Source organism: Myotis brandtii, unplaced genomic scaffold (assembly GCF_000412655.1).
Source record: "Myotis brandtii unplaced genomic scaffold, ASM41265v1 scaffold4, whole genome shotgun sequence".
Taxonomy (NCBI): domain Eukaryota; kingdom Metazoa; phylum Chordata; class Mammalia; order Chiroptera; family Vespertilionidae; genus Myotis; species Myotis brandtii.
This window is the reverse complement of record NW_005365371.1, coordinates 530,984-547,889: the sequence shown is the minus strand read 5'-3', so window position 1 is coordinate 547,889 and position 16,906 is coordinate 530,984. Positions and strand designations below refer to the sequence as shown.

General features: G+C 38.1%; 1 protein-coding gene across 3 annotated transcripts in view; it reads right to left on the bottom strand.

Moving 5' to 3' along the window:
• The window catches only part of SEC22A (SEC22 homolog A, vesicle trafficking protein), a 60,888-nt gene that overhangs the window by 6,809 nt on the left and 37,173 nt on the right, over positions 1-16,906 (bottom strand). For all 3 annotated transcript variants that reach the window (XM_014545247.1, XM_005873104.2, XM_005873105.2), the window contains exons 5-6: positions 14,091-14,206; positions 2,228-2,293 (exon numbers count right to left, since the gene is read on the bottom strand). In XM_014545247.1, coding sequence (XP_014400733.1) covers positions 2,228-2,293; positions 14,091-14,206 — 182 coding nt within the window. The remainder of the gene's footprint in view (positions 1-2,227; positions 2,294-14,090; positions 14,207-16,906) is intronic.

The following is a 16,906-nucleotide window of genomic DNA, read 5'->3' as shown; positions in this document are numbered from 1 at the left end:
AGTTTGACAATCTGTTTGATGCTTTGTTTTTAAAGCATGGATTTGTTTGCTTCTCTCAAAGGAAAGAACACCTGAGTGACAGCTCCTCCATGAGGCAGCTCTTAGAACTGCTTTCAGCTGTTCTGGGAAGTGCACTAGGTGTGCCCACCTACAGACCGAGGCACTGGGGCTGGAGTCACTGACTGGCTATGATGAGGATAACAAGATTAGTGTGGGACTCTGAGAATTTAATGGTGCAAGGAATGTAAAGGGCTTAGCATAAAGTACAGCTCAATACATTTTGCTATTATTATTAGCATTTAAAATTGTTAAGGCAAAACAGTCAAAGCTGTTATTTCATGAGTAATTATTTTACAAAAATAATTACTCATGAAATTATTTTAAAGTTAATATTCACCTCACATTGTTTTAGAACCATATGAGGTAATATATGTAAAAGTTATAACATTATAATTTTATAGCATTATAAAATTATACAAATGTAGGAATTTTGCTTAGAGACAGCAGGTGGCATGAACACAATATTTAAAATTAGAAAATTCAAAGTCAAGTCCTGACTCCACCACTGACTTAATGGCTCTGTGATCTCTGGATAATACTGAAACTGCCTCAGATTTCTCATTTTCAAAAATGAGATAATATCCCTTGTGCAGTAGGATTGTAGATATTAAAGTTTAGAAAATCTACATAAGAATACATCATAATAAAGCACGATTACATTAAAAAATACAAGTTTTCACATTTCCTGCATGAAATGTCATTCATTATAATTAAATGTCATATTTAATATAAAAACAATTTCTGAAAATAATATAAATAATTAAGAAAAGTTAGGGGATTACAAAAATAAGGTCACTGAAACTAAAAATTTTAACACATCTTTACATAAAAGTCAAATGCATATATCCAAATTTTTCCCTAGAGACTTCTACTGAGTTTTAGGTAGCCTTATATTTGCAGTTCTGAATCTTTCTAATGTTTTTTTCTATGCAAACCAGAGAAATGTGTTACCTATAAAAGTTTGATCAAAAGGTCATACATGCTCTAACATGTTTTAGCAAAGACATTCTTTTTTTTAATGTTTTTTTAAATTGATTTTTTTTAGAGAGAGAGGAAGAGAGAGGGAGAGAGAAATAGAAACATCCATGAGAGAGAAACATTGATTGGCTGCCTCCTGCACATCCCTATTGGGGATCGAGTGCACAACCCAGGCATGTGCCCTACTGGGAATTGAACCAGTGACCTCCTGGTGCATGGGTCGTTGCTTAACCACTGATCCACACCGGCTGGGCAACAAAGACATTCTTGAGTTTGGATAATTGGCATGGTTATTCCATCCCTCCCTACAAACCTGTGCCTCCTCTCTTCTTGGAAATACGAGCACCCATCTCCGTATCACCCAGGTACAAAACCTCCTCCCACCTTGTCTCATATCTATTCTGTCAAGTCCTAGCAGGCTTCCCTCTCCGTGTCCTTCCTCCACACATCCCTAACTGCCATTACCTCTCACTACCTCCTGCCTGAAGTAAAGGAATGACCTCCTAACTAATTTCCTTGCTTCCAATCTCTCCGCTCTGACAATCCATCCTATTCACTGCTAAACTAAATATTCTAAAATTCTGCTTTTGCTGTTCCCTATTTAAATACTTTCTCAAAAGTACAAAATCCTCAGGCTAGAGCAGCCGTGGGCAAACTACGGCCCGCGGGCTGGATCCGGCCCGTTTGAAATGAATAAAACTAAAAAAAAAAAAAAAAAAAAAGACTGTACCCTTTTATGTAATGATGTTTACTTTGAATTTATATTAGTTCACACAAACACTCCATCCATGCTTTTGTTCCGGCCCTCCGGTCCAGTTTAAGAACCCATTGTGGCCCTCGAGTCAAAAAGTTTGCCCACCCCTGGCCTAGAGTATAAGCAGAGTCTGGAAGCTGAATAATCAATCACACCAAACCTAGAAGTAATCTTTACTGCCACAAGCAAATGACATGGACCTCTGAAGCCCAGCCCAGGAGAGAGTTAACATTAAGTTCACCGGTATCTATGCTCACTCAAAATGGACAAGTAGGTCACAGAGCTAACAGAGGCTCAAATTAAAAGGAAGGCAAAACAAACAAACACCTCAGACATTATTTTTATTTACTTAACAGTGCATAAGCAATTATTAGAATTGATTCTGGAAACAATAATGGGAAAGTGTTTCTTAAAAATAGGAGAGAACTTAGTTACCTGGTAAAGGCAGGCTGCTGTTCCAAGAAAAAATGCAATGATGTAATTAAAATCTTCACCATCACTCTGCAAAAACAAAATAAAAAATTACATTTTTTTCTGGTGGAAGCCCATTTTCAAAACCCAATCTACCAGGATAGCATATGAAAACATTTATGCACAAATGGCCAAAATTTTCACAAAGTGGTATATAAAAACTCTCAAGAGTCCTAAAAGGGAAACATAAAATCTATCATAAGATCCAAGGAGTGTGAGGTGAGGAAAACCACCAGTGTTCCTCCAGGCGCCTGTCAATTTCATTTTACCTAAGAGAAGATGAAAACCAATGGGAAAAGATTTCCATATAAAAGGCTCTCTTCTCTCTACTGAAGAAACCATATGAAAGTGTACAACACCCCAGTGGCCTATAAAGTTAGTCTTCCTCACTAGGGTCATTACTTAACTCAAATAATACTGACAAATTTTACTATATAGTAAGCACATCACTGAATTGTCCAATAGAGTAATTTGACAAGGTTAAAAAAAGAAAAAAGACATGAAAAGCTACTGCCCACTAGAGTGTGCTAAATCCCAATGAGAAAAATCAGTCATGCATGCTGCACTAGAAAAACAGCCACCCAGAGGAAAACCAGATACATCATGCATAGAATATTTCCTTTAAAAGAAAACTTACAGAAACATATAACAGCCCAGTGTTTTTCTATTGCTTTTTGATTTCTCTTAAATATCTGTATTTACTACTTCTTTCAGTTTTTATGAAGTAGAAAACAAAGCCTAGACAGGAGCATAAATTTGCCCCTTATTTTAGAAAGAAATTTAATACAACGGAAATTTCCACAAGACATGAGTGTCCCCCATGACCATGTCTCATGAAACCCTATATAATAAAGAGGGAATATGCAAATTGACGGTCACCCCACCACAAAGATGGCGGTGCCCACAGTGGAGGCAGGGGTTTCCATAACACAAGATGGCTGCGCCCACAGCGGAGGCCGAGTTCCCATAACGAGCCTTAACGAGCAATCAGCAGGGACCTAAGGCTGCGACCCCCCACGCCCCTGTGGGGCTTGATGTGGGACCTCAAGGTGTGCCCTCCTCCTGCCCCAGTGCTGGGCCGGGGGACCTCAGGCCGCTCCCCCCACCCCGACGCCGGGCCAGGAGACCTGAGGCTGCACCCCCCACCCAGCAGGGCTTGACAAGGGTGGGACCGGCCGGGTCTGGATATAGCCCAATGGGGTGGGGGCCAGCCGGGTCTGGGTCTCGCACGATTTTGAGGCGCACGTGGGTGGGTAGGGACTTGACTCTGGGTCCCATGGTGCACCCCAGACTCTGACATGAGGAAGATTTTCATATACATTTTACTAATTTTCTTTCATCTCTGACACTTCTATTATAAAGGGCAAATAGCAATATTAAAATATTTCCTCTAATTAATCCCCTTTTAATGTGCACGAATTTTGTGCACCAGGCCACTAGTAATATAAAGAGAAAATTCCTTTTCCACTTGCTATTGGACAACAGAACTTGAGGGGCTGATGGCTGTTTTCAGGCTGGCCACACCCCCTTTAGGGTGGGGGTCCCCACTGGGGTGCCTGGCCAGCCTGGGTGAGGGGCTGAGGGCCATTTTCAGGCTGGCTGGCGACTGAAGCTCCCAGCCTCTCTTTTTTTCTTCTTTTTTTTAATTCTGGGATTTATTTACCTTCTATAATTGAAACTTTGTTGCTGTCACTGGAGCTGAGAGCGGGCTCCAGCTCCGTGGCCACCGCTGGCTGAAAGCAGGTATCTGGGGTTTGTTTAGCTTCTATAATTGAAACTTAGTTGCTTTCGGAGCTTAGAGCCGGGCCACGGCAGGTGGGGAACCTTGGCTTCCTCCATCACTGGAGCAAGCAAGCCTCCTGCTCGCTTCAGCTGCGTGGCTGCTGGCCGCCATCTTGGTTGGCGGTTAATTTGCATATCTTGCTGATTATCCAACGGGAAGCATAGCGAAGGTACGGTCAATTACCCTTTTTGTCTTTTATTAGATTAGATTATATTACTTTCCATATGGACAACTGTAAACCTACTTTTGCCCCATCTTGTAAGTTCTGCTTGATTATTTTCTTAATCCTTTACTTTTTAAATGATCTTTTTTCTGATTATAAAAATTTATGTTCATTGTAGAGAATTTGGAAAATAAGATGGTTACAAAGAAGAAATTCATATAGTCCACAGTATCACAACTCTGGGAGAATTGCTGATAACCATTTTATGGATTTCCTTCCAATATTTTCTGCACAAAAATATATATACATTTTGAAAAACTGGAATTATACTTTCATATGCTGTTTTTTACTACTTCACATTATATCACAAACATAAAACACTTTCTCAAGATATTCCTCAACCACATGATTTTCAATGATTATATAACTTTTCATTATAGAGATATACCATGATTTAATTATTGTCCTAGAGTGGGTTATTAATTTTCCCCCTACCTTTATAATATCACTTTATAACTCTCTTAATTGCCTTTGGAACACTTAAAAGCATGTTTCTGGAGTCAGTCAGATCTGGGTTCAAATCTTTATTTAGTAGCTGTATGATCTTAGACTATTTAACTTCAATTTCCTTTTTTGAAAAATAGAAGTTGTAGAGATTAAATGAAATAACATTTGCAAACACAGAACAGTAACTGGTACACAGAAAGCACTAAAAACATTTCACTAACCTCATTTCTCCCTGGATCATTCATTAGATAATTAGATTACCTTTTAGTATTCTTTAAGTCTCTAGTGTACTGGCCTTATCCTCTCAATGAGACCCTAACCTTTCTTCAAGGCAGAAAATAAATCTTACTACTTGCATGAAACTGTGCATATAGTAGGAATTCAACAAATGCATGCTAAATTGTGTTGAGCATTGACAAATATTTCTACTTGGTAAAGAGAAGATTGTATATAAACAAATTCTTCCATTCAATAAATATTCATTAAGCACTTATGAGCCAGTACTGTGTTACTAGACCTAGGAGTGAAAACAATTAAGTCCATACCAACTCAAGTAACTCACACTCTAATCAAGAAGGCAGATACATAAACTAACAATTCCCACCCTAAGTGGTAACTGGTGGTATAGATATGTGTACAGGGTACTAAGGAAGCCTACTGGAGACCCATCAAATTCTGTCTGGAGAAAAAAGGGGTGAGGGAAGGTTTTCCAGAGGAAGAAAAGCTTAACATAGGTCCTGAAGGATGAACTGGTGGACAAGGTAGACAACGTAAGGAGAGAATTCCAGGCAAGGGAGTAGCACATGCAGTCTCAAAGATGAAAGAGGCTAGGATGATTCCAAGGTTTCTTGTTTAGGCAACATTGAATGACACCATTCACTAGGTTGGGAATATAGAAGGAGAAAACAGATTTCAGATTTGAAAAAATTGAGTTAACTTTGGACATGCTATTTTGGAATTGCTGGTGGGACATCCAAATAATGACATTTAGAAGATATTTAAGTCTGCTTCAGGAAAGAATTTGACCTACACATCCAGTTTAGTAGTCATCATTTAAATAGTAGTGAATGAAAGAAAAGCCTATTGCAGCCGAGTGCAAGTCTTAACTCTCCCCTGGTTTCTAGACTGGAGAAGGAAGAAAATACTATAAAAGATATTTGGAGTCAACTGTGGAAATTTAAAGAGATTTTATATTAGATAATAACTATTGCATTGATCTTAAATGTCCTGGGTACAATAAAGGTAATGTGATTATGTATGAGAGTGTGATAGACTTTAAAACAAAAAACTGAATAATTTTGGAATAATACCTAAAATTTTACTTGCAAATGATTGGCCAAAAACAAGGAAAGAGAGAATGGAAGGTAGGTAGGTATTCAGGTGAATGTTAATTGCATTGTTTTTTTAAACGTTCTGTAAGTTTGAATTTTTCAAATATAATGTATGGTGGTAGGTGGGGAAAAGGAATACAAATGAAAAAATGCTATGTAGCCATTAAAATTAATGTAATAGCTCTCTATATTCTGATAGAAAATGATCTCCTACATATTATTAGGTGGAAAAATATGCAAATCAATATGGAAATTATGCTGCCATTTATATAGAAATACTTTTAAATTGATAATTATATAAGTAAATATAAATACATATATACTGGCATATGGACATAATCTCTCTAGGATACCAGCTGCTGATGCTAGGGAGGAGAAGTGGGAAGATAATTACTTATTGTAAAAATTACAGGGTTTGAAATGATAGGCTTTGAAACTTACCGCATGTACATTTTACTGTGCTTATGCATGTGTGGGTATGTGTGTATGTACATGTATTAACTTTTTTTGAAGGTCATTATGAAAATATCCAAGGAGAAGTTGTAGAGTTAGAAGAACATAAAGCTGAGAACAGAACACTGAAGAAGACACTATTTAAAGAAGGGGTGGAGGAAGAAAGTTTGCCAAATAAACTGAAGGCTAAGAGAAAGAAAAAAATACAATAGGAAAAAAATTTTCATGGAAATAAAGGGATGGGAGAATGTCAAGAAAATAGAGATGTATTTTATTAACTTCTAAGTTTTCTAAAATAAACATTATTTTTGAAGTTAAACAAGTAATTTTTGAAAAGAAGAACTGAACAGTGTGTGAGATGAGGCAGAGAGGGCACATAGGATAAGGCCAGCCGGTGTGGCTCAGCGGTTGAGTGTGTCGACCGAGGAACCAAGAGGTCACTGATACAATTCTGGTCAGAGCATATGCCCGGGTTGCAGGCTCGATCCCCAGTAGGGGCTATGCAGGAGGCAGCCGATCGGTGATGTTTCACTCTCTTCAGTGTTTCTATCTCTCTATCCCTCTCTTTTCCTCTCTCTCTCTAAAAATCAATAAAGGGGGGGGAAAAAAGTGGCAATCAGTAGGATACTGGTGAGCCTAATGGTGGGTGTTTGAAAGAACTATGAGGGTAGAAAAGAGATCTTGGGAGACTAAGAGAATAGAGGTAAGGGAGTAGGGACAAGAAACACGGTTTACTCGTTCAAAAAATTAGAAGGGAACATACATCGAGAGGTTTTGTTTGTTTCTTTGTCTTTTAAAGATTGGCAGGCTAAAGCATGTTTACAGGCTGAGAGAAAAGAGCCAGTTGAGAGGGAGCAGATAAAATGTAGGTGAGGGAATAATAGCCAGACACTGGGGGAAGGCGGGACAGAGGTTCAGAGAGGGGACAGAAGTGGGGGATGGGACAAAGGAATGACAGCTGGGGTGATATGGGGCAGAAGAGGAGGGGGCAGAGGTAAGGAATTCAAATAAAACTTTTAAAAAGTCACATTCACCTTTGGGGGAAGCTAGGGTACAAAAACACTGCTTTGAAAACTAATAAAGGGGAAAAATATTTTAAGGTGAAAATGAAGAGGTAAGGAGATGCTTCATATAGTAGCCACACAGGGTATTAGAATATACTATTAAAATGTTTGTAATAATTAGAAAATATTCACTTTTTAATCTAAGTGAAAAGATACAAAATTATATAATAGATATGATTCATGTACATGTATATGTATATTACATATATGTTTGTGTGTATATATGTATATATGTAATATACAGAGAAAATTTGGGGATGGTTTTATCTTCTTTATACATTTCCCCCCAATTTGTTAACAATAAACATAGAAACAGGAAAAACATTATTTCTTTTGAAAGATAGCAAGCACTGCATCTTAGCATAAATATTATACCACTAAATAAATAAAAAACTCCCATTGACCTTTAATAGGTTTGTAATTTCTTTAACAAATCTATGGGGAAAACAGAACTCAAGGAATAAAAGCAAGTTGATTACTTCTGCTTGGTAGTAACCATTAGAAACAATATTAGAATCAGAGAGTCTTAGAACGTTTGTTCTGAAGTGGTCGTTGAGCCTAAAACCTTCATCTTGCAGAACAGAAAGATCCAAGAAGGTAAAGTAAAACCCATCCAAAGCCACAAAGGTAGTTATGGCAGATGGGACCCAGTATCCTGACTTCTACACCAGCATTTCTACTGCTGTACCAGAATACTCTTTTTTTTCTCTCTCTAATGCACCACATGCAAATTACTTCTAGGTTGGCATCAGCTTAATTAATATCTTTGTTTCAAGGTTGACCCTTAAAGGAGCACAGGTAATATAAACCCAATGTGATAAAAGCTTATTATGAGTGAATGAAGTGCCAATTCACAAGAAACTTATTAACATCTCTAAACTCAGAACAAAGTTAGCAAATGAGTGAAAATAATCTAATTTACACATTACTGTGAACACCAAATCAAATTTACCAACTTAAAAGAAAAATGTGCTCATCCTAAACTTCCCCAGTCTGGACTTAGATACCAAAGAAAAAAACTTCAGTGCTATTTACTTTAATAAATCCCTAGTTATCACCCTAAGAGGTAGATATTAATCTGGAAGAAACAAACCTGTGCTGAATTTTCAAACAACATTAACAATATACACGAATGTTAATTCATGTGGGTTCTCAAATTTGAATGTGTCTCAGGCACCAAGTTACATACTAAAAGATAAATGTGGCAATTATTTTTAGCACATTCAAAAGAGTATTTAGAATTCATGGGCTTAAAGAAATAAACTTTAAATTAATAGTGATATATTGCTCACGCTCAGAAAATACACTATATATTGTCAGCTAGATGTAAAAATATGATCCCTAACAAAATCCTTTGCCTGTGTTAGGAACCTCAACTACTGATGAGTATATGTGGGATATATTAGGTGGGTTATGGCAGGACAAAGCTCTAGAAACAATGCTAAGGGAACAACACAACCTGGCGTCCCTAGTTTACTGGCAGCTAAAAATCCCATAAGGACAAATTTACAGTCCCCTGGATCAAGAGAAAGAAATATTGTTGGAGTGAATTTAGTCTAGGACAATAGTGAAAAAGAAAGAATTCTGTATCAAACATCAGAAAGACACATCTTCAAAGGTACAAGCATCCAGAGAGTCCCCAAATTATAAATGATCTACTAATAAAAAAGGCCACTCTTACATTGTCCCTAACTATAATTTAGCCCATGCTTATTTCACATACCACCACCATAACTTTAAGAAACTGTTTGAAACAAAAAACCTTGAAACTTCTAGGGAAACTGTATATTCTAAGACAGAGTCAGGAAACTACAAAAATGGAAAAAATGCTCAGGATCTCCTTATCCCTCACAAAAATATTTACCTTTACTCTGCCTAAAACTTTCATTACTTGAAAATCTACCTATTAAGTTTAACAAAAGCTGTCTTTTTTCCTGCTTATATAACAAGTGCTAATAAATATTTATGTTTATTATTTAAAATCTGAATAATATATTCATATGGTTTAAAAATAACATATAAGAAGGTATATATCGTGAAGATTCTCATTTACACCCTGCTACCCATTTGTCCAGTTCCCATCACATTTATTAGTATCTTATCTTTTCAGAGTTTCTTTATGTAAATTAATGTACATTAAATATATTGTTATATTCTTAGGCCATCTTTGGTGGGAGTAGTTGGGGACTGGTGGGTGCAAGGTCAGAGAACCTGGTCTGTTTCTCACTGGCTTTCTCAAAATAATTACTGTTCTCAGAGGACACAAAATTGGACATCTGACCTTGAAACATGAATCAGATTCCTGAACCTATGCTCCACTCTGACTGGGGCTCTGAGGTCCCACCTGGCCTGTGTGAATGGGAAGGTTCAGCCCCTGCATGGAAAGAGAAAGCCTGATCCACTGTTTCCCAGGAGCTGGCTCATTGCAATGGACTGTATGTACATACTTCACTTGCTAAGCAGAGCCACATCAAAGGAAACATCAAAGCCTGGAGAATGCTCCCCCTTTTCCAGTCTTTGTTTTAATGATGGTATGTGTGTGTGTGTGTGTGGAGAGGGGTTAAATTAATAGACTTGTCTTTAGAGCAGTTTTATAAAATTAAGGCAGTAGAGTGTTAATATACCTGCTCTTTCCCCTTCTCAGGTTCCTCTGTTATCAACATCTTGCATTAATGTGGTCCAGTTGTTACAACTGATGAGCCAACAGTGATATTATTATTAACTAAAGTCCATAGTTTATGTTAGGGTCCACTCTATGTGTAGTACATTCTATGGGTTTTGAGAAATGTATAACGACTTAACCATTACTAAGTAACATATAGAATAGTTTTACTGCCCTAAAAACCCCATGCTCCAATTACTCACCTGTCCTCCCTCCTTCCAAAGCCCTGGCAACCACTAATCTTTTTACTTACTGTCTCTACAGGTTTGCCTCTTCCAGAATGTCCTATAGTTAGAACATATCTGTACTAATAAAAGGTTTAATTTTGACTTAGAAGGAATCCTATATAATAAAAGCCCAGCAACCGAAACGGTGGAACAACCAGAGACCAGAACTACTGACTCCTTGCCCCAGCCAGGCCCGCCCCCCAGCAGGGACCCCCACCCTGATCGGGGGGTGTGGCCGGCCTGCAAACCACCCCAGGCCCTTTGCCCAGGTTGACCCCACCCCAACCAGGAGTGTGGTTGGCCTGCAAACTTCCTGCGGCCCCTCGCCCAGGCCGGCCCCACCCCCCTAGGGGACTCCCACCCCGATCCGGGACCCCCTTCAGGGCTCCCATCCGTGCATCAGGCCTCTGTCCTATATAATAAAAGGATAATATGCAAATTAACCCTAAAGGCGGAACGACCAGAACAACCAGAATGACCGCTGGACCAGTCACTATGACGTGCACAGACCACCTCTTGGTCCCTTTCCCCCGGCCGGCAGGCTCCGATCACCTAATGGTGAACGGGGAACCAGGGGTGGATAGCAGGGGACGTGGGTGGTGCCAGGCCAAGGCAGAACACAGAGGGCTGGTGGGGGCGGGGCCAGCCAGCAGGCGAGAACACCGACTTCTCAGTCCCTTCCCCCGGCCATCAGGCACCAATCACCAATGGCAAACAGGGAACCGGGGCTGGGTGGTGGCTGGGGGTGGGGCCAGCTTTGGGCAGCCAGGGAAGATGGCCCTGATTGCAAGCCAGGCCTAGGGACCTGAATTTCGTGTGCCAGGCCTCTAGTAGTATATAGTTTTTCAGACTGGCTTCTTTCATTAAGCAATATAAATTTAAGATTTAGCCATGTCTTTTTTGTGACTTGATAGCTCATTTCTTTTCATTACTGAATCATAGTCCATTGTACAGATTGTCAGTTTGTTTATCCATTCACCTTGTGAAGGATTTCTTAGTTGCTTCCAGTTTTTCGAAATTATGAATAAAGCTGAGATAAACATTCATGTGCAGGTTTTTGTGTGAACATTAAGTTTTCTACTCATTTGGCCAAATATACTGAGGAGCAATTGACTGCTGGGTCATATGATAAGGCTATGTTTAAGCCAAATTGTCTTCCAAAGTGACTGTACCATTTGCATTCCCATCAGCAATGAATGAAGAGTTCCTGTTGTTCTACAGCCTCATCAGTACTTGGTATGGTTAAGTGTCTTTTTTTGGATTTTGCTATTCTAATAGATGTTTAGTGATATCTTAATGTTTTAAATTGCAATTCCTAATGACATATGATGTAAGCATCTTTTCATATATTTTGGTGAGATGTCTGTTTAGTTCTTGTGCCCATTTTTTAATTGGGTTGTTTGCTTTCTTGAGTTATAAGAGCTCTTTGTATGTTTTGGTAACAAGACCGTTGTCAAATGTGTTCTGCAAATATTTTCTCGTAGTCTGTGGCTATCTTTTCATTCTCTTAATGTCCTTCATAGAGCAGAAGTTTTTCCATTAAGTCTAACTTACCAATTTTTCTTTCATAGATTATGCTTTCGTTGTTGTATCTAAAAATTCATCACGAAACTCAAGGTTGCCTAGGTTTTCTTTGTTGTTGTTAATCCTCACCCAAGGATATTTTTCCACTGATTTTTAAGGAGAGTGGAAGAGAGAGGGAAAGACTGAGAGAAACACATCGATTGGTTGACTCCTGCATGAACCCAGACCAGGGCCCGGGCTGGGGAAGAGCCTGCAACCAAGCTACGTGCCCTTGATCGGAATTGAACCTGGGACCCTTTGGCCTGCAGGCTGATGCTCTGCCTAGGTTTTCTATTATATTTTATAACTTTTCAGTTTTGTGTTTTACATTTAAGTCTGTGATCCATTTTGAGTTAAGTACATAATTCTTAAAATTAAAAATGTTTGGCCCGGCCAGCATGGCTCAGTGGTTGAGTGTCAACCTATGAACCAGGAGGTCACAGTTCGATTCCCAGTCAGGACACATGCCTGGATTGCAGGCTCGATCCCCAATGTGGGGCGTGCAGGAGGCAGCTCATCAATGATTCTCTCTCATCATTGATGTTTCTATCTCTCTCTCCCTCTCTGAAATCAATGAAAATATATTTTTAAAAAATGTTCGCCCTTCTATCAGCTACAGTCATCTACTGTTTAACTACTGGTAAATGTGTCCCACACTTCAAGAAATACTCATCAAATCCACCCCTTTTTCTTCATTTGATGAGCAATGAAACTGAGGACCAGAAAGTAAGGTGAGCTATTCAGGTCATAGAGTTAATCATTAGCTGAGCTGAGGCCAACGCTCTCTCTCTTTCTTCCACAAACAAAAATCAACTCTTCACACGCTTACACTACTGTCCTTTCTACTACATCAAGTTAAAAAAAAAAAAAGTATCTTATTTATTAGCTTTTTCAGTCAGCAGTCTTCAAACTGCCTTTGTTTCCTTCTGGCAGGTTGACTGTCTCCAAATTGAACTCCTACTGGGATACAGCTGACCTGGCTAGGGAACAAGGGCAGGAACATCAGGGACAATATCCAGCAGTCCTGTGCCTAAATGGAAAAGGCTTTACCTGCAGGTTCAGGGTGTTTGGAAGTGAAATTGGGAAATCATGAGATGCTCCCCACCCCTCACCCCAGGGCAGCTCAGCCACCGGGAACCTGTGATGTCTCTACTATTGGCTTCACACAGATGAGGACATTCAGAGGATCCTCAGAGTGGTACTCTTTGAGTGTTCCCAAACTAATAACAAATTTAAAACAGAATATAAAGTGTGTTGAGTGCGTTTTTATGGGCTTAATGCTGACCCGCCCTTCCCTGACAAAAGAGAACTAATTTACAATGCGGGAGTGTCAAAAAGTCTTCAGAGAAAGTGAATATTAATAAGGAAAAGGAAAGCTGTATGTTCTGAAATGTGCTAAACTTTAAGTTTCAAAAAGTTTACAAAAAGAGTAAGAGAAAAAATAATATACTCTGATAGCCACATTCTCTGAAAGACACTCTACTAGAAAACAAAATCGTTGGCAATATCTGAAAAAATTAGTGGTTTCACAGGTAGGCACCAAGAAAAAAGGGATAGGAGCAGATAACTAAGTAGGAATACACAGAGGATAGGCCAAAAACCTGCCCACAAATGCCCTTTCTTCTGCTCCTGTCTGTCTACACAGATCCTTCCATGTCCAGCTCACCCCTTCTCCACAAAGCCTCCTTCTCCTATCCCAACTCATACTGACCACTCCCCTCTTCTGCTCTCTGTGTACTAGGTACTTGGCAATTATTTGTGGTCTTTGTCTTCCTAATTCAACTCTAGGCCCAAGTCACACATATCTTAATGTCCCCAGAGTACCAATAAATAGTGCCTCCTGCAGAGTAGATAATAAATATGTGCTAATTGAGACAAAGAAGTCAACTAGAAATCAGTGGTTTGTCTTTTGAAATTAGTGTTTTAGAGAAAGGGGAGAATAAGGCAAGTATAAAGAATACAAAATCTGAGCATACATTGCAAGTTGTATTAATACTCAAATCAATTCGAAGCAATTCTGTAACAAGCAGAATCAATAGACAGAGTACCTGACATTGCAAAAATAGCACTGTACCTGCAGAAGACTTTCTATGGCATGAAAGCCTCGAATTAAATTCAGAGCTCCACATAAAAGACTAAGGATAAATGCCACAATCCCTGACAGAGTTGCTGGTTCCAATCGCTGGTGAGCTGGAAAAGAAAAGAAATGGTCAGAAATGAACATCAATATCTCATGTCAATACTAAACTTATGTAAAATAAGATTCATTGCTCAATTTACATGATCAAATATAGATTAATCTTCATTAAAGTATCTAATGCTATATCTTAGTAATTAACTATTTTTAAAAAATGTCTAACAACGTGACTGCTTCATTCCCCTGAACTCAAGTTAAATTAACTTATTTTTCTCTACATTTTTAATGAAGACATCTCACTTGCATTTGGGATATATATTGCTAAGGAGTGCTCACATCTGGCAGTAAATCAGACAGAAAAAAACCTTACTGCCTAAATATGTCTACCATTCACAAGCAGTTGCAAAGATTTGCAAAGGTGATTTTACTTAGAAATTCATTGTATACTTTATACTTTTCCTGAAAATTCTAGGAAACATTTTAAAAAACAAACATAGCTTGCTTTTAAGCAAAGCTCTCCCTTATTTGGGTTCCAGGGCTATAAATACCAGAGGAATTCTCAGATATATGGTCGATCCTCGAACAACATGAATTTGAACTGCGTGGGTCCACTTACACATGAATTCTTTTGCAATAAATAATACAGTACTTCAAATGTATTTTCTCTTCCTTTTGATTTTCTCAATAACATTTTTTTCTGTAACTTACTTTATTGTAAGAATACAGAAAACATACAAAATATGTGTTAATCGACTGTTTATGTTATTGGTAAGGTTTTCAGTCAACAGCAGACTATTAGTAGTTAAGTTTTGGGGGAGTCAAAAGTTATACAGATTTTTGACTGCACAGGGGTTGGCACCCCATGTTGTTCAAGGGTCAACTGCAACCACCAATCTGAACTCCACAATAAAATGGAGTCTAAGAGCTATGAAGTTCCTGGTCTCTGAAGACCACTTGAAGATACAAATGATAGAACACCAGTTGAAGAAGTGACTAGTTTATCTTTATAAACACATTTCCTTATCTGTCAGGGCTTCTGCAGTGTGAAACATTTAGTTATACAATAGCTTCCCCCTTCATCATCATCTTGCGCTTAACAGAGTCTAAATGAAATAAATGAAAACACAAAACTAAATACAAAATCATATAGACCTCAAATAGGAAACAGATGGAAAGAGAAGACAATAGAATTACATTTAGATCATTTTATTTAAATCACTGAAGTGTAAAAGCCCTAACAAAGAAGTTAATGAGGTGGAACATTGATATAAGGAAGGGCTTAAATCTTTGCAACTTATATTCAGCCATTTCAGTAGAAAAGCTTCCTAAACAGTTCATAAAAACACAAATCCACATATCACAAGGAAGTATTTATTCCTTAAGTGCAGCAGAAAATGCTAATGTGGGATAACATTTTCTTAATTTTTTTCTGTACCCAAGTATACTGCTTGGTCTCTCAATCAATTTCCTTGAGATTTTGATATGAAAACAAAAAATTAAATGCCTCTGTAAAGTACTGATACCAAGTTTTATCAGTAGAGAAAAAATTCTCACAATTTAAAAATCTATCCAACTGGCCTACCATCTACCAATTAGTCATGTTTTGCATCTCTCTCCCATCCCTCCCCACGGCCCCGCTCAGTAATAAGGGAGAACTGGCCTCTAATAAAAAAAGGAAATCCTCAATATGGGCCTCAAGCATAAAGCCACCTGATAACTGACTAAATGATATAAATCACACTTCTGAAGTATACAAAACAAGTTTACCTTATAAAAAAACCCCAAATAATATTCTGTATTATAACTTAACCCTCAGCTTTTTATGGTCAAGTAAGGCATGGCCATTATTGAACTGGAAAGTATCATTTTAATGTGTTAGTCAATATTTATTTAAGAAACAGATATCTATATAAATTAAGTATTTTTAAGTTTCTAACACCTGCCTCTAACACTTATTTTTAAGTTTCTAACACTTGCCTCCTGGAGCACTCTATATAATGGTAGTATACTATTTATAAATTAATTTTTTCAAAATGACCAGAAATATTTTTAAAGGCATGAAAGCAAATGACAAACCTCCTTTAGCAAGGACAAGGCATGCATTATGCTGAAAGACAGGCTGGAGCTGTGCCAAATCACCGTGGGAAAGAAATTCTCAAGCAGAGATTCCCTCCCATACTACCCCCTTCCCAAGAGGAGTGGGAATGGTTATCCAGAGAAAACTCCATCTGCATACAATATGAGGGTGACACTTCTTAAGGAAAATTTCTCAGTTTTAACAAACTGAATGAGATATTTCATCACATTTTAATGTATTATATTTTTATGATTTTTTTGATTGTTTTAGTATACAGAGTTTAGATGCATTATTATTCACAAATGCTTACTTCACAGTTCAATCTGGCACCATGATAGTCATCATTAGGAATAGAGTGGATTTGGAACAATAACAAATGAGAGATAACATAAAAAAAAATTTGCTGAATGCAAAGCATTGTGACTTGGTCAGTTTTTGTTCTCGTTTGTTTTTGCTAATATTGTCTTCTGCTATGATGCCTTTTCTTTCACTAGTCTCTTTGGCCCAATAGTGCATTTTCATGACAAAATTATTTTTTTCTCAAAATATAACAATGATTAATAGTTTACAGAAGTTCCTAAAGAAGTATGGGTAGACCGGCTGGTGTGGCTCAGTGTTTGAGCACTGACCCATGACCCAAGAGGTCCCTGGTTGGATTCCCAGTCAGGACACATGC